Here is a 26,028-nt window from a genome sequence, read left to right on the forward strand (position 1 = left end):
TCAGTTGATTTGTGTCCTCAGTTTTGTCCATGGAGAACACTGGCCCCCATAACCAAAATACTGCAAAATTAGCAAAATTCAGTATTTTAGCCTTACTAAGGAGGTTACTCCTAGAATAGCTGAGGAATTTCAATGTAATGCTGAAAACACATTGAGCACCCGTGTGCATGCATGCGGTGGTTTGTTGCTCAGTTACTGTCTCTAGCCAATTCTATCTCCCTTTTTGTTTCATAAGCAGCAACATTTCAGAACACTGACTCTGTGAATATCCTATAAACAGACTGGGTCAGTGCACCTTGAGGAGCTCTAGTCACAGGTACTATTCCCTTCTCCATTGACAATAATGCATTTTTCAATCCAACCAATTTCCCCCGTACTTTTATTCTATAACTCTCCCGGCCACTTAACTTCTGATGTGCAACTTTGCCAAATGCTTTCTGAAGATCATATAACAATCAAGTGCCTTCCCTTTGTCAGCCCAGAGAGTAATATTTGAAAGGAATCCAAGTTACTGAGGCATGACCTCCCATCTAGGCTATTCACTACTTGAGGACTATGCCATGTTGAAAGGGCACTGACTGATCTATTCTTTCTTGTGAAGGTTTTAACAAGCCCCAGTTTTTAAACATAATTAGGAGCCCAGTGCGAATCTCCTCCTGCATCCCATAATCCTGCTGAAGTGTGACCTCATTTGCAAGGGTAACCCTCCATGCTATTTCCCATCCTATTGACATGATTTCACATTCAAAGAGTGTGGTGGTGGGTTTTTGTTTTTAAGATTAGGTTCCCCCCCAACCACATCCCTTCCCTGTTTGGTCTGAAAATCGTTGGCAAGCTCCCATGTTCCTTTTCCAAACCAGTTGGGTGTCACTGTGCTGGCTTTGTTAACACGGTGATTACATTTACTTCTAGGCTTGTCTGTACTCAAGTATAATGAAAATGCTAAGATTTAGTCTTAATGAAGAGAAACTGTAAACCCGAAGTGGCTCTGAAGTTCCTGATAGTGCACACGTTCCAAAATATTGACAAAGGTTTATTTACTCTTTGACTAGCATAGGTACTGCTCCTATTATTTCATTAAATCATTCTGCAATTAAAGGAACACTTTGGGGGGGAAAAAAACCCTACTTAACTGCAGACAGGATGATAGGCATCAGACTGTATCAACAACAGGTATTTGCATTCAAGAGCCCTGACAATATCCCTTCACTTTTTTTTTTTTTAAGTGACTGCAAAGTAAAGTTCTGACTGTTTAAATTGATAACATGAACTTGAAATCTAGTGTTTTAAAAAAAATCAGTAGAAGTTTCAGATAGTTACACCTATCCCAAACTCCTCGGGCTAATTTTTGTGGTATGCTTTTGGCCTGTGGAACTCCTAGTTCTGGAGAAAAGATTGAGAGTTAAGAATTAAATTGGTAATTTTAATCTGAGAACATAGTCAAGGTTTGCAAGTTGTTAAATCGTACAGTGGGTTAAATTTTCTCCTGGTGAAAGTAGCTTATGTCCATAAGTGAAATGAGTTCAATGATCTCAGTCTATAAGTTTGTCCACATTTAAAACACAGAATTCTGAATTGCTGGCAGTCCTGACTCAACAGATGCAATATCAGTGTGACAAAAGTCAGCTGCAGTGAATCAGCAAAACTGTATGAAAAAAAAGTACTTATAAGTGTCTGCTTGCATGATGCAAACATCAAGTTAACATTTCCCCACTTTGGCAATGCCTAAGATTTATGTGAACATTTTGAAATTTCGAGGAGGGTAGGAATAAAGACAATTTCTAAATACCTGAAAGTTCTCTAAGTCTGGGATTTTACATCAACAGGAAACTTAAATTCCACAGGGTAGCTAATTTTTAGTGTAATCTGCATCTTCTACACTTAATGAAGGGATCAGAATGTTCATAAAGCTAGCAGGTTATTTTTTCATTCTTTGATTACGTAATCATTCAACAAGAAATGTGGCATTTTAAAAACTACATTTCTTCAAAGTTCAGGTCAGAATTTTATTTTGCTATCCTGACATTTAAATTTAAAGCGTGTGATGGGATAACATAACAGTGATTAAAAAAACAGCACATTAACCGTTTAAGAACACTTTAATCTATAACTATCCTTCTGCAGAAATACACAAACTGAAAGTTCATTATATAAATTATATTTTTAAACATTTACAGCACTCACATTCCATAACAGAAAAGGTTAATTCCACACTGAGATACTAGTGCAAAAAGTGGTTTACCTAAGTGCAAATAAGTTAGTAAGAAGTTAAGTCTTCCCACAGTGAGCCAGTGCATTTCTATGCAGCTCTATAAGTCCATAACTGGGGACTTCTATTTACACTAAATCTAAGGAAGTAGTACTGTGTGGAAATAGTGAACTTTAGAAAGTACCAACCAAATCCTTTGCGAATGTACAATAACAAGAGAAGAGGTTGGAGTATTTCCCACTACACGCAGATCTGCAAATTCACTTGGGTTAAAGATACACAGCACCTTATGTTTTGATGAGCTGGCTCAAGACATAAATAAGTAAATGTAAAATATCTTATGTTAGTCTCTGATTATTAAAATACAATATGGCAAATATATATTATTAAAACTCACAAACATGCAGGTATTATATTCCAATGGATGCCATACGTCATCTTTGGCACATCACGGACAATACCTGAACACTGAGTACAGCACTAGACAATATACTTTAGGGAACAATCCTGCACTAGAAGGAAAATGAACTAGATGACTTAATAGACTTTTGCCATCTCTAACTTTTATGATTCTATTATTTATTTGTGCTAAAAAATAATTTAGCAGGCCAGGATAGAGATAGGATTACACCTCAAATCTTGAGGTTATACAGTGTATTCTAGAATGAAAGCGTAAGCGCTACCCAGACAAAATCAACGTTAAACAATTCACAAGTGGAAATATTAAGTGATTGCAATGCACAGGTCACAATCTCAGCAGCAGTTACTGAAATATATGGAGCCTGTGTCCACATACCCTAAGAAACTGTTGTGGTATAAAAATAGGTTGGAGACACTTCATAAATACACCTTTACTAATGACAAGCTTTGTTTTTTTCAGCATATACTCTTTAAGTCACTGTAACATTTAAACTGAAGGCTGTGTAGCTGGATACTCAGGAGAGCAAAAAACTTTCACAGGAGCTGGACCTAGAAAATGAAACCCACTCCTGCAAAAATACAAATTACCACAGACGAACCACTTTAGAAACTAGTCACCTCCAGAAATGCCAAACTCATTTTAATAACGTAACTTTCCCTCAATAATTTCTTCACACAGACATACAATACACCCATTCACATACACAATCAAAACCAAATAAACACTATAAATTAATCAAGGTATTTCTCCTACAGGATGGAAAGGAAGTGAGAGAGAAACTGTTATTTAAATACTTGAGAGATGCTCAGATACTACCATGATGGGGGCCATGTAAGTACCAAGATATATAGATGCAATTTCTTGCATGCCCTTGTTATGACCACATTTTAAACCAGCATCTTACAGTATCAAGCATGAAATCTGTGCATTTCCAAAACACTAAAAATTACTCTTAATACACCCTTTTAAAGATTATCACCTCCATTTTTATTCTCAACATTACTACCACTTTCCTTGCTGCCACTGTCACAGGTTGCTTGAAATACGAGCTGAAGAGCACACAACATCTGTTTCAATGCCCACCGTAATGGATCAGCCAGCAGAAGTGAACTGCAAGCATGGCCTATTCTGAAGGAGGAGTAAACAGGTCATCTCCACAAGCACAGGCAACAAGAATCCTAAGTCTCCCATATTAGCATTGTGCCACCTAGCTGCAAGAATTATTTTAAATATTTACACTATCAGTTGATTTATTCTCAGCATTATAATGATCATCAGAAATATCTGAAGAAAAGCATGTCTTCAAAAAATATCCATGGTAGGACCTGCTTGATGCCCTAACTCTGATAAGAGGCCATTTCTTACTTTAAAAGTTTGGTTTACGCAACCCAGAAACAGTATTCTATAGTAGACAGATAATTTTTGGGGGGTCACCAACATCCAAGTCACTTTTAGGTTGCATTATATCTGACACATTTAAGCTATCTGTTGCCTTCACTTACTGCTTAGACCTCACCACTGACAAATGACTTTGACTTAGAAAAAGGCTTGAGATGAAGACAGGATCTGCAGAATAGCAAACATGAGTTATAAACATTAACTTCAAGGTTCTGAATTATTCCTCTTATTCAGATGCACAATTCAGGACTGTGGAGATATGTTTATCAGTACTCTGTCATTCAAGTTCAGATCAGGGAAAAGGGTAGTTCACATCTATTCATTGTGATCTTGTATACCCTGCATCGGGAAGTCAAACTCAATGAGACAACAAGAAGAAAACAATCAGTTCCAGACATACATTATCAATATACCACGAATATTGGACACCAGGATCCACATATATTCCTGAAGAGAGAGCTTATATAGCCATGAAGGAAGCAGGCCCAACCTTTCCTGGAAATCAGCCTTAAACACTAAGAACTGTATATCTGTCCTTAGTCTCTTAGGCAAAACCTCCACTGAACATCACCACAAAAAGAGGACTCCAGGTTTGAAATCTATTATTCAACTTCCATCCCTTTTTTCAGATATATGTAAAATAACAGCACACCTGCTGTAAACAGGCTCAGATAAAGGCTACAGAATGTGACATCTTACACCACACAAACCACGATTCAAAAGTCAGTACCAACTAACAACAAGTTGACATGTGCTCCAACACTTTCCATTTTAGAAGATAATCTTCATTCCTTCCCAAAGAAGTAATGCATGCAGAGGAAGGGGAAAAGGAACAATCAAATGTCAGCACATAAGTCTTTGTGATACTAAAATTTATCCCAGTAATAAGCCACCTCAGATTCCAAGACATAACAAAGTTTTCCAACATGGCAAAACTGTCCAAAAAATCCTTGAAAAAAAAGAAAGAGGCTAAACTCACATCCAGTTGGGAGAGGGATGGCATGAGTTTCCAAAGGTAACATGGGCCAACCCCTTTCTGGGAATTAACAGTTATTCAGAATCAACTCCTCTGGCACAACTAAAGTCAATTTACCTAGGAGTATATTATTTCATGCAATTTTTTTTTCCATTTCTTCAAGCAAATGTGCACTTCCTGTGCCAGTTTACAAGTTCATTTTAATTCACGAGATCAATAAAATGGGCTAATTTTTGCTTTTAGTGCAAGAATTGTGTAGGCACTAATTGATTAATTTAATGTGATTTTGTTTTTAATGACAGATTAGGGCATCTGATTAGAGAATTATAAGCTTTTCAAACTACCTGATTGCATTTATGTTAGGATTTTGCATTAACCGTGAAATAATCCAAAGTTCACTGAAACTACCTTGTGGCCTCCTAAGTTTCAGGAAGATATCCCACATATTCAGATCTTCAGACATCCTCACTAGTTAAGACACATTAAAATGAAACATTTCCAATCAAAGATGCCAAAAACTGGATTTAGTTTTATTGCATGACGTTGCATAAGAAAGTGTATTATTGAAAGCTGTAAGGCATCATGCAATTATCAATAAGCTAATTATTTATTGTTCCTTGAGAGGTGGTTATATATTCTAAATTTATAAAAACCAGTTTCAAAAAAGTACATAAAAAATTTAACATGATGAACATTAAATGTCGTTCACATGGCTCTAATTTTTAGCTGTTAAAAAGTGCGTTCAAACGTACTGTACTGGAAAGTCACTCTGTCAGAAAATGGTGTAGGAGACTATTGTCAAGTTATAAATTTCAAAAGAATGTTGTGTTATGGGATCTGAAAGCTAACATGTTGTGATATTCAGTCTTACAAACTTGCTTAAAATCAGTTTTCAATCTTCACGCTTGCAGTTTGCCATAGTTGATTTAATAATCTAAAAAACATTTGCTTTTGTAACCAAACAAAGTCTACTGAGTTTAAGTTATGTACACTGAGTAATCAAATAATGAGCAGACTTCATATTCAGACATGGGACAGAATGTACTGATGTGATTTTGGTGTTAATCAATGTATTGTGCCATCCAACGGAATCCTTCTCCATAGCCTTGTCTCTTTAGCACGCTGCACATAAAGACTTCCAGTGGTCTGGCATTCAATTCTTTCAGAGATACATTGCCCTGGAAGTAAGAGATCAAAAGTATATCAAATCTCAACCGTATGAAAAAATGGGTTCTTTCTACAAAAACAATTTTTTTTTACATAATGTTACTACCTAATTTGTTTTAAATACTAGAAATTTGAAAAGTTAACCTGAAGTTACCAAGAATAAAGTCCCTTTCTGAAATATACTGTGCATTCTATCATTTCTAGCTGTTATATCCAGAGGAGATGAAGTACATGCAACAGGAATGCAAGAGCAAGCATGGTCCAAAAGGAGGTTTTTAAACCAAGATGATTTTTGAAAACTCACATTAGGAGTTTCTCTATGAATTGGCATTATTCATTTTGCAATTAGATAAGAAGGGCATTTGCCACTAATGGTAAAACTGACCTCAGTCATGCTGACTGTAGTCCAAGGCCAAGGAGTAGCAGTAACAAAAACCATTACTACTAATTTGAAGACACTTTTGCCTGTACTCCATTTTGGGTTTGAACTTGCACAACATAGGTGCGAGTGTTATGAAAATAAGCGCAAGATAAAAAGGTGATAAAGAGGGCAGAGAAAACGGGAGAATCCAACCACCATTGTTCTCCATGTCCACCGACAGTAGAACAAGAAGTAATGGACTTTATTTACAGCAAAGGAGATTTAGGTTAGATATTAGGGAAAACTTTCTAACAATAGAGTAATTAAGCTCTGGAATAGGCTTCCAAAGGAAGATGGAATCCCCATGGCTGAAGGTTTTTTAAGAAAGGCCGGACAAGTATCTGTCAGGGATGGTCTAGGTTTACTTGGTCCAGCCTAAACGGAGGGAACTGGGACTTGATTACCTCTCTAGGTCTCTTCCAGTTCTACATTTCCATGATTCTACAGTAAGGATCCCCCATCACAGACACACTCTTTTACCCTGTGCACTTTTGAATGAGGGATCGAATACACAAGGGACTTGATATTTACTACTGCTCAGTGTGGAGGAATCTGTCTAGCACTTAACCTTACCTGCGCCCATGCATAGGCTACACGGGCACTAAAACATAACTTCATGATACACATTGTTGAGGAACTGCATCTACAGCTGTATAATTGTAACTCTCTCTACCTTATTTCCCCACATACTTGATAATGCCCATTATAACCCAAATGCTGTGTTATGTGCCAAAAGGTGGGTCCTATTCTTCTCCAGAAAAATATATTGAATTTCACAAGGCTAGTCTAGAAAAATCTACATTACAAGCATGTGGGATATTGGAGAAACTTGTTTTTAATCCCCTACAACTGAATAACTGTTACACATTGAGTGTGCTATTAAAAGGAGAGAGTTCAGTAGCACAATGATTCAGATATAAAACCTACTTTATTGCTACAGGTATTAGTAAGAACTGTTTTATAAACTACCAATCAAGATTTCCACAGTAGTGTAGTGGAGTTCAGCATCTCATTTCTAATCCTTGGACTAATATTTTCATATTGTATCGCTCTATGAACCTGCACTGTAAATCAGAAAGATCGGTGCCACCAAACTTTATCAAATCTCCTAACAGAGTTCTAATCTGAACAACTACGTTTAAAGACTTGCTCGCTCAAAGTATTTTACAGGAAGCTATAACCACTGAACAAAGATGACCCTGAAAACAATTAATAAATTATTAGTAGAACTATACCTAATCCAGAAGTTTTAGACTTTATTTTGTAGGTATTACATTTTTAAATCTATGAATACTAAAGTAGATAGTTTGTGTGTGTAGCTGGAAAGAAGTGATGCAAAAGAGTGCTCGCTCCAGAGTACAGGGAAAGCAAACTCTAACAAGAAAACAAGCATTACCTTTCCTGTTGTTTGGCCATACAAACCAAACATCTCTCGTAACCTCTCTTCACTGATGGCTTCAGGTCTGTCAATCTTGTTACCAAGAATTAGGATAGGCACATTTGCAACAGTTTCATCTGTCATTAGCAACTATGAAGGGGAGAAAAAAGGAAGAGGAGTTCAACAAGAATATGTATCCTTGTATGCAAGGAGAGGGAACCAGCAGCAAATAGCAACAGTACTTGGGGTGAGGGATGGAAAGAGCGGAGGGAAGGAAAAAAAACACATTGCTGAGCCCCTTGGTTGGGTGGCAGAAGTGCCCACTGTCAGGTACTGAGAACATGAGTTCATTTTTTTTTTAAATCCAATTTATTTACTTACATCAAGTTCTTCTTTTGATTCAGTCAGTCTTTCATGATCAGCACAGTCCACCAGAAACACAATGCCATTGATGGCAGGCAGATAATTTTTCCACACTCTGCGAGCTAACAAAGAGCATTATTAATTAACAGCAAAATTCAGAGTAATGACAGGATTTCATTAGAGGAATGAAGTTCTGGAACAGCCTTCCAAGGGGAGTAGTGGGGGCAAAAGACATATCTGGCTTTAAGACTAAGCTTGATAAGTTTATGGAAGGGATGGTATGATGGGATAGCTTAATTTTGGCAACTGATCTTTGATTACGGAGGTAAAGTATGAATCAGTGGTCTGTGATGGATGTTAGATGGGATGGGATCTGAGTTACTGCAGGATTCTTTCCTGAGTGCTGGCTGGTGATTTGCCACATGCTCAGGGTTTAGATGATCGCATATTTGGGGTGAAGGATTCCTTGGGGCAGATTGGGAGGCCTGGAGGTTTTTTGCCTTCCTCTGCAGAGTGGGGAGCGGGTCATTGCGGTGATTTGGCAGTTGAGATTTCCAAAACCAAATTGAAATAGATCGATAGGGTTTGTCTATGATGGGTAGGATTCTGTGGCCTGCTTTGTGCAGGACGTCAGACTAGATGATCATATTGATCCCTTCTGACCTTAAAGTCTATGAGTCTAAATAGCAGAATCTTTAAAAGGGCAGCCAGTTCTATTTTAAAAAGTTTAAAATCTTTAGGACAACCTTCCCTACTTGACATAGCTTGAAATAATGAAGCAAAAAAGGAACCCTTCACTATTTGAACCAGGAGAAAAACTGTTCATATCCATAAGTACAGCTCTAAAAATCTGTGACTTAGTGTATTGTTTATGACGATCTGAAGAATTTGAAATTTTTGACAAACTGTATTGGATTTTCAGTCCAAGTTAGCAGTAGAAGAGGTGGAAGATTTATTAGTGCCCACAATGGATCAATTCCACATGATCATAGATACACTGCAGTTTACCTTTTCTATAAACTTACATCAGCAAATGTAAGTTTAAACCATAAAGACTAATGGTAAACATCAGGGTGGGGGGTTTTATTTTGACTTTTTTATTTGGTTTTTCTAATGCTCAAATCAATCAATGGCTTTGCCCTCTATTTCAGTTCTATGTTGCCTCCATTCAATTTTATGTTAGAGTGCAGCGAATGGTAGAGAGAGACAGCAGATCAGGAAATGTTTTCTATGTAGGCCAAAAAAAGGCTGAAAGAATAATATTTGTAGCATGGTCATTTGTTTGATATGAAACAAATAAAGGTTACAATTACTGGCACTGAAGTCAATATAGTTACAAGAACAAAATGAGCCAGTTGAGCCACTATCTTACCTTGAGTATGTCCACCCAGATCAAAAGTGGTAAAAGTCATACCAGCAATTGTCAGCTCTTCTGAGGCTAAAAATACACAAAATTGGTATGTTCTCTTACTGTCTTCAATGGGAATATTTCCTGAATAAGTACTACAGGGCTAGGCTCAACACTCTTACTTCACTAATGACACATTGCAGGGATCTTGAGTATGTCACACTGTGTAGCCCACATAAACAAAACAGCTAAAATATTGTTCACTCTGTCTCCTTCTCCTCTTCTTCCTAAGAGTCCTTTGGGTCCTCATGGACCTATTAGTCCATTTTTCATCTGGGGGTGAAGTCCCCTCTTACAAAGCCACCCTGGTAAGTTATAGAGTCACCCTTTCAGCCAAAGAGAACCAAACAGCATTCCTGTAAAGGCTGTTAATACCATTTTTGCAACTAGCCGGAGAGGGAGCTGTTGAACAAAGCAAGGCACTCCATCTCTCATGATCCACACTCTTAGCCCCTGCTAATATGCGCACTCCATGTCTAAGATTTTTAGGTGGCCCATACTGAATTATATTACAATAAATGTAGTTTTTGTAATATTAGTGAACACACTATGAAGGACTTAGCACATACGAGAGGTTTAAGGCACTGTTTCTAATGTTAAAGAACTGGTGGTGTTGACTTACTGGGATGTAATGTAGGGACATGTTGTCCCAGTCTGTCATCTTTGAGCATGTGCAGCAGTGTAGTTTTTCCAGCATTGTCCAACCCAAGAAATACTAGTTTACCAGATTTCTTATACAACCCTGTTTAAAAAAAAAAAAGTGTTTACTGAATACATTGATTTTATATTGTAATATTATAACGATAAAATGCAGTACGACCAAAGGAGTACAAGTTTAAATGATGATATGTAACAGAAGACTAACAACAGTATTTTCAGCTATTCTTAAGCAGAGGACTCCCATACCCTGTGGGACCTTGCCTATGCTGGAAGCCCAAGATATCACCCTCAAACTGAGCAGAGATGTTTTCCTCAATTTTCTTCCCTGTTGCAAAGGAAATTGTCTTGGCAGATAAGTAAAGACGAAAACTGGTTTTAAATATTATGTGTTGTTTTTAACTCTACACATATTCTATTACTGTTTGGTGATCTTACACATACTAAGATTCATTTAGTAGTCTGATCAATAGAGCTTGAAGACATGACAAGCCTTGCCTGACTTAAGACACTCATTTGTACCTCAGGAGAGTTGCAAGCTCATACCATCAACAGTGTATAATGCACTGGTGAAATGTTTCCTGTGATGTGATAACGCTTTAATAATATGGATTAGAAGTTTCATTTTTCATTAATCTTTATATGAACAAAATTTCCCTTTTAATTTCACTGTGTTAATGCCTCCAGTATAAACAACAACTAGAGGGGAGGAGGTAAGGGTTAAAAAGTAAGACATTTTAAAATAATATTTTTTAAATTGAAATTATCAAAGGGTGATTCTCTTAATTTATAATGCTACCTCCCTCAACACGGTATCCTGGGTCAGAGCTATTCTCTGCTTCTGCAAACTGTTCAATGCTAAGAATGCAGTAATCTTAAAACTAATGTCAGGTTGAAAGTTACCGCCTGCTTTGAAGACCTGTAGAACATAGAATCTGCTTTGACTGTAACTGTTTTAAGGGAGTCCCCTTACCCCCTTCGAAGAAATGTGACTTGGCCAGTGTGTTCAATACATTCTGTTAATTGCCACTGCCAGCCACACAACAGTTAGTTTTCTGTTAGTGCAGAACAAGGTTTAATTATCATAAAAATGGCATAAGAAGGAAGAGTGAAGTATTAATTTCAGCAAGAGAAACCTTTTTTTTAAAAAAAAAGATAAAATTATGCTGTTACATGTTCCTAAAGTTTGAAAATCATACATAAGTACAGAAAATTCAGTGTTAAACTGGGTGTCATTAAGAAAAACAAATCAGCATTACTTGCAATAGCTAAATTTGCTACTGCATTTCTATTACTTATTCTGCGTATAAGGAATAAGCAAGGCAACTACTGTAGTGAAGTAAATGTTTAGTTTTCTAATGGTGCCCACTGTATGACAGGGTCTTTCATTACATGATGCCATCTTACTTGGCAATGTGATATACAATTAAGAAAATCTTTATTTTAAAAACTTTATGAAGATATAGAAATAGCTAATGTAGTAAATTATTGGATTATACAATATTGTGCTATTAAAGTTCACCAGCTTAGTTTCTCTGCATTCATTATGCTTAACTGTGTATTATAATGCAACTGTCAAAAGTTCTGTATTATTTATATTCCAATTGCTAGGTTCGCCTGTTCGAGAAAAGAGAAAAAAAGTCTTTGTACTTGTGGTCACAATTTTTCTAAAAATCGGACAGACAGAGCTCTGCTTGTGTCTTAGGTTACTGATGAAGGCTTTTGATAAAGAAGAGATCCTGCTCACACCGTAACTGATGAAGGCTGAATTGCTGATCAGACTTTTTCTGATCTTTGTTTTTGTTTAGTGAGGACTTCTTAAAATGAATCTTTCATTTGGATTCTGAATTAGACCACTTCTGAGCCACTGCAGCATTCCACATACATACAAACATCTACTCTGTTAACCTTTATCCTGCTATTATTTACTTACCTTCTCTGCTTTTCAGCTGTAATCTCTAGGATCACATTCCAACAGGGAACATTTATAACCTTGACAGAGAAGGCTGCAATTCTCTAACAGAATCAGATGACGAGAATGGATCTGGTACTATTCTAATACTACAGGTATGTTATTCATTATCTGATGCCTGAATGTGTGTTCTCTTGTGCCAAGATCATGAATACTAGTAGAATCTGAGTTAAACACATAATGTGTATATCAATGTGTATATTTTAAAAAAAATGGTTTTGTTCTTCAGATACAGCACATCTGACTTCTCAAATTCAGCTCTTGGAACATAACCTGGATAATTTGTATCTGTTAAGTTACTAAGTAGCAAGACATCACCATCTACAAAACAAGAAAAGGTTGTCTGACAAGTTCTTACATTGTTCAACATACACCACAGAAGAGGTGCATATGTCTTCCCTTCAGGAAGTTTGGGAACAAGTGAATTCATTATGCGGAAGATAACTGCATAGGATGGGTCCAGTTTTTTGGCATCTCCTTCTCTGGAAAAATAGCTAAATGTATTCCCTTCACATTTTCTAATAAGAACAAATAATACCTCATTCCTGGGCCAAGACAATATTTACCTATTTCAAACAAAAGCACATTTGTACAGCAGAGCTATACATTTCTAAGTATAGATAGGTATATTATGGACAGAATGAAACAGCAAATGTTGCCTCTGCTTCTCAGTACTATAATACAATTTTACAGATTTGTTGGGTTTTTCACAAGAATTCAAAGTGCTCAATTGGTAATACTGCAACTATAAAGTACAGCAAAATCACAATATACACAAAAAATTCCTTCCCAGAAATCTCTTCATGGGCATTTTTCTTTCGTGATTTACAAAATGTTATAATCCCGTCAGTAAAATCAAGGGCTCCTAATTTATTAGGTAAGCCTGTTTAATCATGACAATATAGCCTCATTTTTTAATTTAAAAAAAAAAAAATCTGAGCAAGAGTAGGAAAAGAAGAAGCAAGTTGCCCTTAGAGTACATATAAGGACACGTCAAGAAACATTTTCCCTGGCACTTTGGTCTATAGTATCTTTCTCACTAGAAATATCCTTGGAGGAACGTGGGGGTGGGGTGGAAGCGGGGAAGTTTTCAGATGTGTAGCAATCACTGCTTGATTAAATAAAGTAGCAGAGATAAGAGGTTAACTTATTCCACTTAGTTGACATTTCACTGGCTAACAGTCAGCTAGCTGGCCAACGGTCTAACATACAGTGAGGAAGTTTAAACATCTAACTGATAATGCTCGGCAGGTGACTTGGCATGATTCATTAATATCTTCTATTATTTATTTCATAAATTACATAAAACCTGGAAATCATACACATTACTGGTCTATGTAACCCTCTGTTCCCTTACTGTTATCCTCATATCCCTTTCCTTGCCCTGTGTGTTAAGAGTTAAGTTCACATATTGCATCCTGTATCAATCTGGCTTGAAACACTTTTGGTTAGGCAGTTTTCATATTATGGGCCCTTCCGATGCCCTTCAACTGATTTTAGAAACACCTAACTAAGTATGGTCCCACTGATTTCACCGGTACGGCTCATGGAGTAAAGTGCTGTTCAATATGAGTAAGGGTGTCAGAATCCAGCTCTCTGTCATTATACAGGGCCATAATTGAACTCTCTGATCCTGAAAGAGGCCTTCAGGTAATACCATAATACAAATGGTAAGTGATAACTGAGGTATAAAATCAAATTACTGGGCCCCGTTCTCCCCTCTTGCACTAGTGAGAATCAGGAGTAACTCCACAGAAGTGAATGGAGCTACACCAGTATAAATCTCGTGTTAGTGGAAAATCAAGTCCATTGTGTTCATACTACAGTGATGCTTCCTGAGGTACACAGGGTTGTGAGACACCTCACTACTACCTGCACTTAGTGTGAGGAAGCCATGTCTGTGCCTGCCAGGGGTCAGCTCATCCACTCCCCTCTAAGCCCATCCAGACCCCACTCTCAGAAAAACAAAAAAAACATATTTTCTCTAGGCTTAAAGGAAATGAATGAGATAAACAGAGGGATGGATGAAGGGTATAGTAAGGACTCAGTGCTGTTAAGAGAATAACTCTGCTTAATATTTTACATCTTTAATCTGAATGTAATTTCATTTACATCAAAATAAATGCTGCTGTTTAACTAGTACTATGTTTTAAGGACGTAAAGGTAAATGAAAAACACTATAATAGAGCAACATAAAAACTTACCTAAAAACTGCAGTACACTACTGAAACCACTGTAAATCCAATCAAATATGAAGGACATATCTGAATCTTAAGGAGTCTGAAAGAAATAAAGAGAAATGCATTTAAACACTATTGAAATATCATATAAAACATTGTAAAACATCCATCTGAATTCTGAGGAATCCAAAATACTGGATGAAAAAACAAAGAGCAATTAGCATGGATCAGTAGATGTATACCAAAAAATGAATTTAACTACCAAGCATCTGGGCTTAGTTTGATCTGAGCTTTGCTTTATATAGTTTACCCCTGAACACTATGCTGGAGAGCTAAACATTTTGAAAGTGTTAAAGAATTATTGTTACACCAAGGACTGCCAGAATATGATGTACTGTTGGAAGCAGTGTGCTCAGGTGAAGCAGCCTTATAAGAGAACGCTATCAGAGTCTAATGAGTAGTTTGTATTCACAGATAATTTATGTGTAGGAGTGGAATTTTAAGCCCAGAAATCTGAGACATTAATTTTACCCTCCTTTCAAAATATATGTTTATCTTTTTTAATGATTTATAAATTAAGGATCTTTCAGCATTACTGTTAAACACCTTATTTAACAAGATTTATAAACTTGCATTAAAATAACTCTAGGACTGGCTTGGTGCCCCACAGAGTATACTGCCACATGGTAGAGCCAGCTGAAGTCTTGGTCCCATTCTATTACTCTCTCAGCCAAAAGGAGTTAAGACTATTGCACAGACTGCATACTAAGACACTGAGATGAGGAAGGGGTGCCACGCAGCACTCAACAGCTTCTTCTAGGAGCGAGATTTCATGTTTTGTAAAAATGTAATAAAATCCTTTTTTAAAATAAATCAGAAAAAGAATAAATTTAGCCTTAAATTTCAAAATACAATGTGCACTTCCGTAGCACCTTTGGCTTCCATTGGAAAATTTCAAAGCACTTTACAAACAATGAATTTAGACTTACAACATCCATATATTTTACAGGTGGGGAAACTAAAGCATGGACAGGCATTAAGTGACTTGTCCAAGGTCACACAGCAAGTTTGTTGCAGAGATGAGGAAAAGAACCCAGACTGCCATACTGCCCACACTCACCATTCTTCCTCTGTATTGTGATGGGAAAAAATGGAAGCCTTAGCAATGGTAGTACATATTAATTTATTTTAAAATGGATCTGTGTAGACGCACTGAGAGTTATTTAACTGAATATTTCATATGGAATTTTAGCATATAAATTTAAAGGGATAAATACTCTGGATAGGTCAGTGCACTGTCCATCTTGTCCTAATCACTAGAGCTGAGTGAATTGACTTTCCAGTATGGTGATGGTACCTGAACCACCAGGCTATAGTCATTCCCATGTTCTAGACTATTTGATGTCATTCATAATGGGACTTTATAAAGACAGACTAGTGAATAGTCATTATGAATTACTATGAATGATGACAAAAATCATTGGGCTAGAAAGAGAGAATTACTCTTTAACTTGATGATTAGGGTACTCACCTAGGATGAAGGAGATCCAAGGTCAAGTCCCTATTCCAGTGACTATGTAATTATTTATAGAAAGTGAAATAACTTCAACAGAAGAGACTGAAAGAGACATACACCACACTATCCCAAAGTCAAGTAACTAGGGCACTTTCTTAAGAGGTGGGAGACAGTGAATAGTTTCTGTTCTCCTAACCATGCATTTCTGGGTGAATTTTCTAGTTGCTGATAATTTTTTGTCCAGTCCATGTCCAAAAGGAAGAAAATAAATAGTTTTTTCTACTAGAGACTAGCTAACTATTGGGGTGGGGGGGTCTATCTGCTGCTTAATCAACCATCAAGTTTTAAAGTTACATCCGTCTTCTCAGGGAGAAACACTGGTACATCAGATCCTGGAGGCGCACAAATAAGTTTTTCTTGGCCAATAAGATACAACTAGAATGGTTCTGGTTTAGACCCTCTTCTCTTGGGAAACAACTCAGTGACAGAGAGAAGGCCATATGCCCTAAGTTTGTTCAAAGAGCAGTATTAAGCAGTAGAATCTTATCAAGAAATGCTGCATTTGTGTGATAGAAACCCATTAATGGACAACCCCAACACAAATATAGCCTCTCCATGTACCCGCTAGTGATGGATGCTGGATGCTCATCTGAGGAAGCCAGCATTCATTTTGCACACAGTTGGAATGTACGTCACTTCTGAAGCAGTATTTGTGATGTACAAATATCACTGCCACTGACTCACTGCTCTGCCATGGGCAACTTGCTTAACCTCTTTATCACAATTCCCCAATCTTTAAAAAGGAGATAAGTACTTCATACTTACCTACCTGCAGGGGTGTTCCGAGTTATTGTTTGGACAATATTTTGCAAGCATAAGGTACTTAGTACCAACTATCAATTGCCAAGGCACCCTGGCCATGTCCTCTTTCCTTTGGCAAAGCCTCATTTCACCCCGCCCCTCAGACTAGCTGTAGTTTCCAATGCCACCTGAGGATCTTCTAAAACTGGTGATCTTCCAGTGGCGGGGTGAGATGGTTTTAGAGCAGTTTTGCAGCAGTAACATAGTACAAACTGGGTGAAGCTCGAGATAGGCCAAAACCCAAAACCCCACCTTTGTTACAACGATGAAAAAAAAAGTAATAGCTTAGTAGCTTGAAACAATCAATTACTAGTCCTAGGTAAGCAGAATTTTTCAGTTTTGCCAGGAACAGAGCATGAGGGAAAAAAGGAAAGGAATATTTTAATTTGAGTCTTAAAGCAAAGTTTGATCCATCCAACATTTGCTGTCCCATCTCCCTCAAAATGTAAAAGGTTAGAGTTAGCCATGAAGAAACCTAGGATTCCTCATTCACATTATGAGTTACTGGAAACAGAGTTGATCAAATAAGACTGAAGAATCATCACCACATGAACACTAAGTCCTACAACACTATGAATACAACTGTCACTTACATGTCTCAAAAGCAAAGGTCAGGAACAAGCGCAAACAGAACATACACGTCAGCAGATCTGTTTATTGCTCGAACAAAATACCAATCAGGAAAAGCCTCTTTGAGGCTTAGAAATATTATCTACTCAAGTAAAGTACAAATCAGTGCAAAGAGCGTGATGCAACAGAACTGCTCAAATTACTGAAGTGTAAATAACTTCTTAAAACCTGGTCATCTTAAACTGAAATGATCCTTTTATGTTTACAAAACCTGTGGACAACAATAAACTCCAAAGATTTTCTTTATGCCCTATTAAAAATATCACAACATGCAAGATTTAAATATGCTATTAAAATGAGAAAGGGTTATTCAGCTTATACAGCTGAAATTAGAGCATTAATGGTTAAATCCCTATCATAAAGTAAAATACAAAATTAGGTTCTCTAGTGCAATGAAACAATCTTAGATTAGTCAAAAGATTTGTGGTTTTAAAATAGGACATGTCCAAATAACTCAAAAATACACCAACAAAAATTGACAGTAATAACACCTGACAACACTGAAAGTTTTAAATAATTCTGTTAAAGGAAAAATAGCTTAACAGTTATTTTAGAAGGGAACATTATAATATTTGGATTGGAGTGTTAAATCTACTGTTACCATGTAGAAAACAAACTGCATAATTTTAATCTGAGCTTCAAATCTATGAATTAAATGACTTATCTCTACATTTGATACGAAACGATTATGTTGTAATTAACATGCTGAAGTCTGGCCACTACAAAACAAATAAAACAAGAAAGGTCTTGCTGTACACATCCATTTAAACTGGCATGACTGATTCAAAAGCACCAGAAAAATTGAACATCCACAAGCACGGCAGTCATTTGTCTAGAAATCACAAGGAAGGCAAAGCCTGTCTGTTTTAGGGTTCTTGTAAATGATATAGATTTAATTCCTTTTAAGGCAATTTGAAAGCATGGGCTGTTGTTTTTGGGGGAGCATTGTTTGTTTGTTTTTGACAGCAAACAGATTTCATTCAGTTGGTTTGTGACGATCTTTTGATACTGGCTGTTTCAATAAAAATCACTCTAATTTATTGACTCATGCCCTCCTTAACAAGAAAACAGAAATCATTTTATTGAATCACATCAGAATGCCTAACATATGGTTATCACTTCCACATATGCCTCAACTGTGACTAACATTACATCATCATTACACCCTGAGCTTGATTTTGTAAATTATATGGAGCCTGTTTTAGGCAATCACACAACTGATTAATAAAAAATGTTGCGTAGTGGAGACCATCTTCTACTTAAAGTGAAGTAGAGTTGGACACCATAACTTTGGGTAAAGCTTGAACAACCTCTTAAGACAGAAGATTCCTAATAAGAAAGAGTTATGCTACAGACTCATTGTAATTCTATCACTCCTTACCTGTCAGGAGATAGATCAGAAAAGAGTACATTTTCTTTCCCTCTACCACTATGAATTTGTTACAGATAAAAATAAATTTTGTTACACTTTCCAAGCAAGTTAATATAGTGGTTGTTCTTTTTAATATGGTGTTAATTTTGCAATTTTAAATATGTTTTGTTAGGATAGAGGATCATGTTCTTTTTTTAAATTTAACATACCATTACTTTACAACACAAAAAGCATAACTAGTAAAAAATGACTGGTTTTATTCAAGTAAAATGCCCTTTGAATAAACTGAAAAGTGCATTCTAAAGGGCCTGGACTAACAAAAGCTTAGCAAATCAGGTCTCTCTATCCAACATGACTGCACTTTAACCAGTACACTCTGAACTTCAATCATTCCAGGAACATAGTCTTCTAAAAACAACTTGGCAAACAAGTGTTTAAAGTCCACTTTAAGGCTGTATGCAAGTTTCGTTCCAGATTTGATCTAATTTCATAAAAACTTACCAATGGGGGAAAAAAATCAATATCCTTAACAAAACTCTCTATTTTGAAGTTATGATATACATCTGCTCTAGTACAAATCATTTAAAAAACAAAGCTGGAAACCATATTTTGGTTCAATAAGCCACCTCAAGAATTCCTCTGAGGCAGGGGGAAAAGGAGCCACTTCAAAAATGAAATATTTTTATGCATTTGAATTACTTTCTTGTAAATATTTGTGAAACTTAAAAAATGATTTATATCATCATCAATATAGCTCTGTAATCATGCGCTTCAGTAAACAAAGGAAGATAATGCTGCAGGATATGCTACTTTTTTTGTACAATATTTATTTAGGAAGTTTTAACAAGTTTACACATCCTTGCCATGTAAATACCAGATACAAAACAATCATTATCATGTTTAGCTTTTGTTTAAAGAGACATTATATAGGCATACAATCAATGGATCTTTTTATAATCTTGCACTCTGGGCATAGCATAATCTTTAGCTTTATTTGAAACAATATATAAAAAAATAAGACTGCGAAAATAGTGATGCAGCAGTTACGTTGCATCGTAAAGGACAATAAGTACACTATAACTGAAACGATTCAAGTAACAAAACCTGGTTTCAGGTCATATTTTGAAAGCAAAAATAGACTTCATGGCTTATGGCACTAACTCCTTTTCTTACATGAAAAAAAGTTTACCTAAGAATTTGAATAGATATGAACCTTTTTCCTCTCAGCTGTGATAATATATTTTTATTATTTTTACAGATTGAATGTTCCAAACAAATCAATACAACATGCCACGATAAAACATGATTCACTGTAGCAGATAAATTCAAAAGGTTTATAAATTGGAAATGAATACTTACTGATGCTGTACTGAAGACCATCAACATCAAATAGAAATACAATCCAGCACTGAAAAGGAATTGCCAAATAGTACTCTTACAGATTAATACAATCAAGATATGCACAAGGAGTATCTCTATTGTTTAGAAAGCCCTTCCTTTGCAATACTTTCCCAATAATGAAGAGAAAGGAAAATAAAGTACATTCCAGCAAAGATAGGTAAGTGAAGAGAGGGAGAGTAATAAATCATCACTACAGGGATTCTGACTCACAGTTTTCAGAGTCACTTAGCTATTTTGGATGATGTGGTAATGAATTCCAATTCTGTTTACAAAAGGGAGGTGGTCACACACTCCTCAGACAAAAAAAACTTACCATACATACTTGTTCATTAGCCCGTTCGTTCATAAGATGATCCCCCAAGATGGTTAGGTAAAAATAGCAAAAACTAGATGACCCTTTCATAAGTCGACCCTATTATTTCAGGGGTTGGCAAACTTTGGCTCCTGGCCCATTAGGGTAAGCCTCTAGTGCGCCTGGATGTTCTGTTTACCTGGAGTGTTCACAGGCACAGAGCCCCCAGCTCTGAGTGGCCGCAGTTTGCTGTTCCCAGCCATTGGGAGCTGAGGGCTCCATGCCTGCAGATGCTCCAGGTAAACAAAATGACAATGTATTCGATATTCAGTTCAACGATTTCACAGAGTTTAAAACCATCACATTTTGGCGTAGAACCATTTAAAAGCCGACCCCTGCTCTTTGATGCATCACTTTTTTACAAAAATATTCGGCTTATGAACGACTATATACAGTAAATAATGTGGAGAGTTAAGAGTCCACTACAATGTATTAAATACACTTCAGCTGGACCATTGCTGAAAGAGTCATATTCACATCACCTTCTAATACTCATAGCTGTTGTATCTTAGTGGTTCCAGCAAGAGAGATGCATTTTTATTATTAGTCTGACAATACAAAAGCAAGGGTAGGAAAACATAAATTGCCGCATATCTACTACTTAAAAAAGAAAGACTTAAGAAACTGAAGGTATTTTCTTTCAGTAAAGTTTACTTTCAGATTCAACAGGCAGCAAAGCCAAACAGCAGTTGTGTGCTATTACACACTCCTCTCCACTGGGCCTGTCCTTCCAACTGTTCCTGCCTCTTTTTATTTGTATATATCAGGAATCGGCAACCTTTCAGAAGTGGTGTGCCGAGTCTTCATTCATTCACTCTGCTTTAAGGTTTCACATGTCAGTAATACATTTTAATGTTCTTAGAAGGTCTCTTTCTTCAAGTCTATAAGATATACAACTAAGCTATTGTATGTAAAGTAAATAAGGTTTTTAAAATGTTTAAGAAGCTTCATTTTAATTTTAAATAAAATGCAGAGCCCCCCAGACTGGTGGGCAGGACCCAGGAAGCGTGAGTGCCACTGAAAATCAGCTTGCGTGCTGCCTTCGGCACCTGTGCCATAGGTTGCCTACCCCTGGTATATATGTTTCCTGTCCTTAACATGTAGCCAATATTTTGTCAAAATTTTACAGTGCCAAGTAACTCCTTTGAACAGACTGAATGAACATTATGTTAACATAATAAAATAACCAAGCACTCTTGCTGCTGTTTTATGAATGAAAACACTGTTTTAAAACAAAATATCCTTTCTTATATAGTGTATCTGATAAAATAACAATATTTTTCATTTTTAAGAATTGTCATCTCTAGTTCCAATTTAAAAAAAACTATAAATTTTGTGATATGTTATTTAAATTATTAATATTTTCCCAATAGATTCCTTCTTAAAAAAAAAATGCTTTCTAGTATGAGCCATATCAGGTGACACAAGCAACTGAGTTCTCATTTCCTAGCTTATTAAATCCTAATGGGAATCTTCCATGCCTAATGTGCAGTGTTTTTCACAGGGCTTACTGAAAACCATGCCTGAACTCCAATTCATAGGGAGTGACTCCTACTTGATCACTTCTTACTAGGTCACTAGTTCCAGGGAACTTGTCCAAAACGCTTATGCCAACAGTATCATTTTAACAGTTTTTCAGTAACAGCTGTATAAATTAAATATTGACAAAATGCTAATAGCTGATATTTAAATGTAGCCCAAACTACTGCAGATATTCAGTTGAGACATATTTTCCCTCCAATCAGGAAACAGTTCTCAATGCCACTACAAAAAGCATGGTTGAGACCCACCTTTCACCTTTCAGCATTGGTTGGAAGCATTTTTGTCCTATCTACGCAAGCAGTTAAAAGTGTTTTCAACACCAAGGAGGATATCAATTGCTGAAAACCATTATCAGGAATTGGTCATTTCCCTAATGTGGATGGCCCTTATGAGTTTAAAACCACACTAGTTAATGAAAAATAACATGCTAAACCTCAAACAAAACAAACAAACAAAAAGACTAATTCTTGTTACTCAGTTCTTCAAATATTTACTTTAATTTTTGGGGGGCAAGGACCATGGCTCTTCTATGACAGTCTCTGGGTGGGTGGGATTATCCAACTCATGAGTCAACGGAGGAAGACACAGTCATGACTTGAATGTGAGTTCGCCTGCACAGAAACATAGCATATTACAGCTATGATCCTGCACAGAGCCCAGAGGTGTTACCATCATAACAAATATATTTTATAAGTGCATTGTTAATGGAAACTACACTCAATCTATATCAAGCAAAATCTTCCTATTACAGACTGTAATTATCATTATACTGGCCGCACAGTGCGTTGTCCCCCTTTTCAAAAGCCCTGAACATAGAAGGGACACAGCACCTTCCTTCTAATGATCTGTCTGTCTCGCCTTGGCTCTAATCTCCAACAGCCCATCACTAAGTGTTTCCCATCCCATCATCTGATTTGAGCTTCCATGACAGAAAAGACATAAGTTGTGATTTAATCATTTAATTCAGTGAGTTATCTACTCAGCATGAGAGAGGTGTTAGAAAATAACATTTTTACAAACAAACTATTACTTTAACGGTGCATGTGCACACACACAAACAGAATGAGGGCAGCACAGTCTAGCGCTTGGAGCACAGGCCTAGGAGCCAGGACTTGTATCCACAGCTCCAGCACTAACTCATGCTGTGACCTAGGGTAAGTCACTTAAGCTACAGCTACATTAGCACTTGTCTGTAAAACTTTTGTAGATCAGGGATGTGAAAAATACATTTCCTGACCAACATAAGTTTCACTGACGGAAGCACCAGTGGGGACAGCGCTGTTGGTGGGTGACACTCTCCCACTATCATAGTTGCCACTACCCGCTGGGGATGGTTTAATTATCACGGTGGGAGAGCTCTCTCCCATCAGCATAGAACAGCTACACACGAGATCTTACAGCGGCATAACTGCAGCAGTACAGCTGTGCCACTGTAAGGTGTATAATGTAGATATAGTCTTAGGCCTGGTCTACACTGGGGGGGGATCGATCTAAGTTACACAACTTCAGCTACATGACTACCGTAGCTGAAGTCGACGTACTTAGACCGACTTATCGTGGTGTCTTCACCGCGGTGAGTCGACTACTGCCGCTCCCCTGTTGACTCTGCCTGTGCCTCTCGCGGAGCTGGAGTACAGGAGTTGACGGGAGTGCACTCGGGGATTGATTGATCATGTCTAGACTAGACATGATAAACTGACCCCCGCTGGATCAATCGCTGCCCGCCGATCTGGCGGGTAGTGAGGACATACTCTTAGTGTCTCAGTTTCCTTGTCTTTAAATTGAGGACAACAATAATTATTTACCTACCTAACAGGGATGTTGAGTGAATGAACTACCTGTAGTCAGGCTGTGAGAACGAGACCTAAACACTGCTAGAGAAAGATAGAGCATTATTATTAAAAGGGATCAAGGAAGGAAAGAAAAATATAAGATCTAAGGAGAGCAGCAGACAGTAGTTTACATGGAGAGAAAAGCTCTGTGGACCAGTGGGAGAGAGAAAAATATGGTGAGAGGGTAAAATCTTAGGGAGACAAGTAGAAGCAGAATGGAAGATGTTGGCAGGCAAGTGGCGGAACCAAGTGGGAAGAGAAAAGAGAATGAAATGGGGCAGAAAGGAAGACACTGAGGACACAAGGGAGTGAAGGAGGAAGAGGGTACAAAGAGGAAAGTATGGGCAAGCAGAGAGGAAGGAGGAAGACCAGGAGGAAAGTACAGGCTGGGGCACTGAATACAGATGGAAAGGTGGAGGGAAACAGTGGTTAGAATACAGATGGACATAGTGGGTACAGAGAGGAAGGTGGGGGGCAGAGGGAAGGTATGGAGGGCAGTGGGTATAAAGAGGAAGATAGGGAAACAAAGGAGAAGGGGAAGCAGAGGGTCCAGGTGGGAGCAGCAGTTACAGTGAGGAAGAGGGGCAGCAGAGAAGCTACAAGTGGGGGAAGTGATTAGATAGGGGAAGGTGGGAGGGCAGAGTGCACATGTAGGGGCAGTAGATACAGAGGGTAGAGGGGAAGGTGTGGGTGCAGCAGGTACAAAGGTGAAGATCGGGGAGCAGCACGTACAAAAGGGAAGGTTGGGGGACAGCAGGTCCAGATGGGGGACAGCGGGTACAAAAGGGAGGGGGGGACAGCGGGTACAAAAGGGAAAGTGGGGAAGAAGCAGATACAACGGGGAAGGTGGGCGAGTAGCGGGTACCAAGGCGAAGATATGGGGGGACACAGCGGGATCAGACAGCAGGAGACAATGATGGCGAAGGGCCCCGGCCCAAGCGCATCGCGGCGCCCCCGCCGCTCACTCACCCGCTGGTGAAGAACCTGAACTCCAGGCCGCGCCGCTCCCCGCTCCGCCCGGCACAGACACGGACCCTCGGCCCCGCTTCGCCCCCACCCCGCTCCTTCCGGGCCCAGCCGGCCGTGTCACACTCAGCACGCTCCGCCCGGCGCCGGCTCCTGGAGCTCGGGGGCCGCCCCAGGGCTCCGACTCACCCGCTCCCCTTTCCTGAGAACTGCGCTTACTGCGGGCTGCCTGCGCGCGCCCTTCTCCCCATCCCCAGGGCTAAGCGCTCCTCCCCACAAGCGGGTTGCCTCCTTCCAGTACGGGGAACTTATCCTAGCCCCCCCACCCCGCCCGCCGCTTCTCGGGGCTGCCCCCAACTTGGATTCAGTCCAGGGGCTGCTTCCCAACCCCCCCGCCCCTCGGGTTCCAACTCCCCAAACAAACCCCCTCATATTGGGGCCACACTCCCAGTCACCCTCATTCCATACTCCCCTCTCTTTTGGGATTGCCCCTCAGATCACCGCATTCCAGTACAGAGGCAACCCAGCCAGCCTAACTCCCCTCACCAGAGCCCAGTGGGGCATCCCCAGCCACCAGCCCTGGAATTAGGGTTGCCAACATTGTATTTAAAAAATAAGGAACTGGTTTCTTAGCTTCTCCACCCCACCTCTCTTTCCCGTATTATTATTAATTTACTAATAAGCAGTACTCACCTACATTCACCAGGGGTATTTGTTACCACTTTTTGCAATACTCAGCAACTCCCAAACCTGTACAGAGATGAAAAAATAAGAGTCTGTTGGTAACCCTACCTGGGGCTGCCCCACAACTCATCAAATCAAGTCTGTGTGGTAGCCTCAGAATCACTCCCTGCCCAAACCAGGGGGGTTTCCTAACTCACTCTCCCCTCTTTAGCATGGGGGGTGGCCAGGGATGGCCTCCCAAATTCAATCTCCTGCCTTTCTTCTTCCTCACCAGTTGGATCCCCAGTGCAAGAGCTGCAGCCAGGTCCTAAATCAACCCTCT

General features: G+C 38.4%; 1 protein-coding gene across 6 annotated transcripts; it reads right to left on the bottom strand.

The window, feature by feature from the left end:
• Positions 1 to 1,992: 1,992 nt before the first annotated feature.
• On the bottom strand, positions 1,993 to 25,782 carry SAR1B (secretion associated Ras related GTPase 1B). Of its 6 annotated transcripts, XM_032783515.2 has the most exons (9): positions 25,026 to 25,109; positions 24,034 to 24,098; positions 20,289 to 20,337; positions 14,575 to 14,650; positions 10,364 to 10,483; positions 9,706 to 9,771; positions 8,352 to 8,455; positions 7,989 to 8,120; positions 1,993 to 6,182 (listed from the first exon to the last, which is right to left on the bottom strand). In XM_032783515.2, exons 4-9 carry the CDS (start codon positions 14,630 to 14,632, stop codon positions 6,066 to 6,068), a joined length of 597 nt encoding a protein of 198 aa, XP_032639406.1. In that variant the 5' UTR covers positions 14,633 to 14,650; positions 20,289 to 20,337; positions 24,034 to 24,098; positions 25,026 to 25,109; the 3' UTR covers positions 1,993 to 6,065. The 6 variants fall into 6 exon arrangements, with proteins under 6 accessions (XP_032639406.1, XP_032639407.1, XP_032639404.1 ...); XM_032783516.2 differs by lacking the exons at positions 24,034 to 24,098; positions 25,026 to 25,109 and adding an exon at positions 25,716 to 25,736; XM_032783513.2 differs by lacking the exon at positions 24,034 to 24,098 and having other exon boundaries at positions 25,026 to 25,145.
• Positions 25,783 to 26,028: the final 246 nt, after the last annotated feature.

Source organism: Chelonoidis abingdonii, chromosome 7 (genome assembly GCF_003597395.2).
Source record: "Chelonoidis abingdonii isolate Lonesome George chromosome 7, CheloAbing_2.0, whole genome shotgun sequence".
NCBI lineage: Eukaryota > Metazoa > Chordata > Testudines > Testudinidae > Chelonoidis > Chelonoidis abingdonii.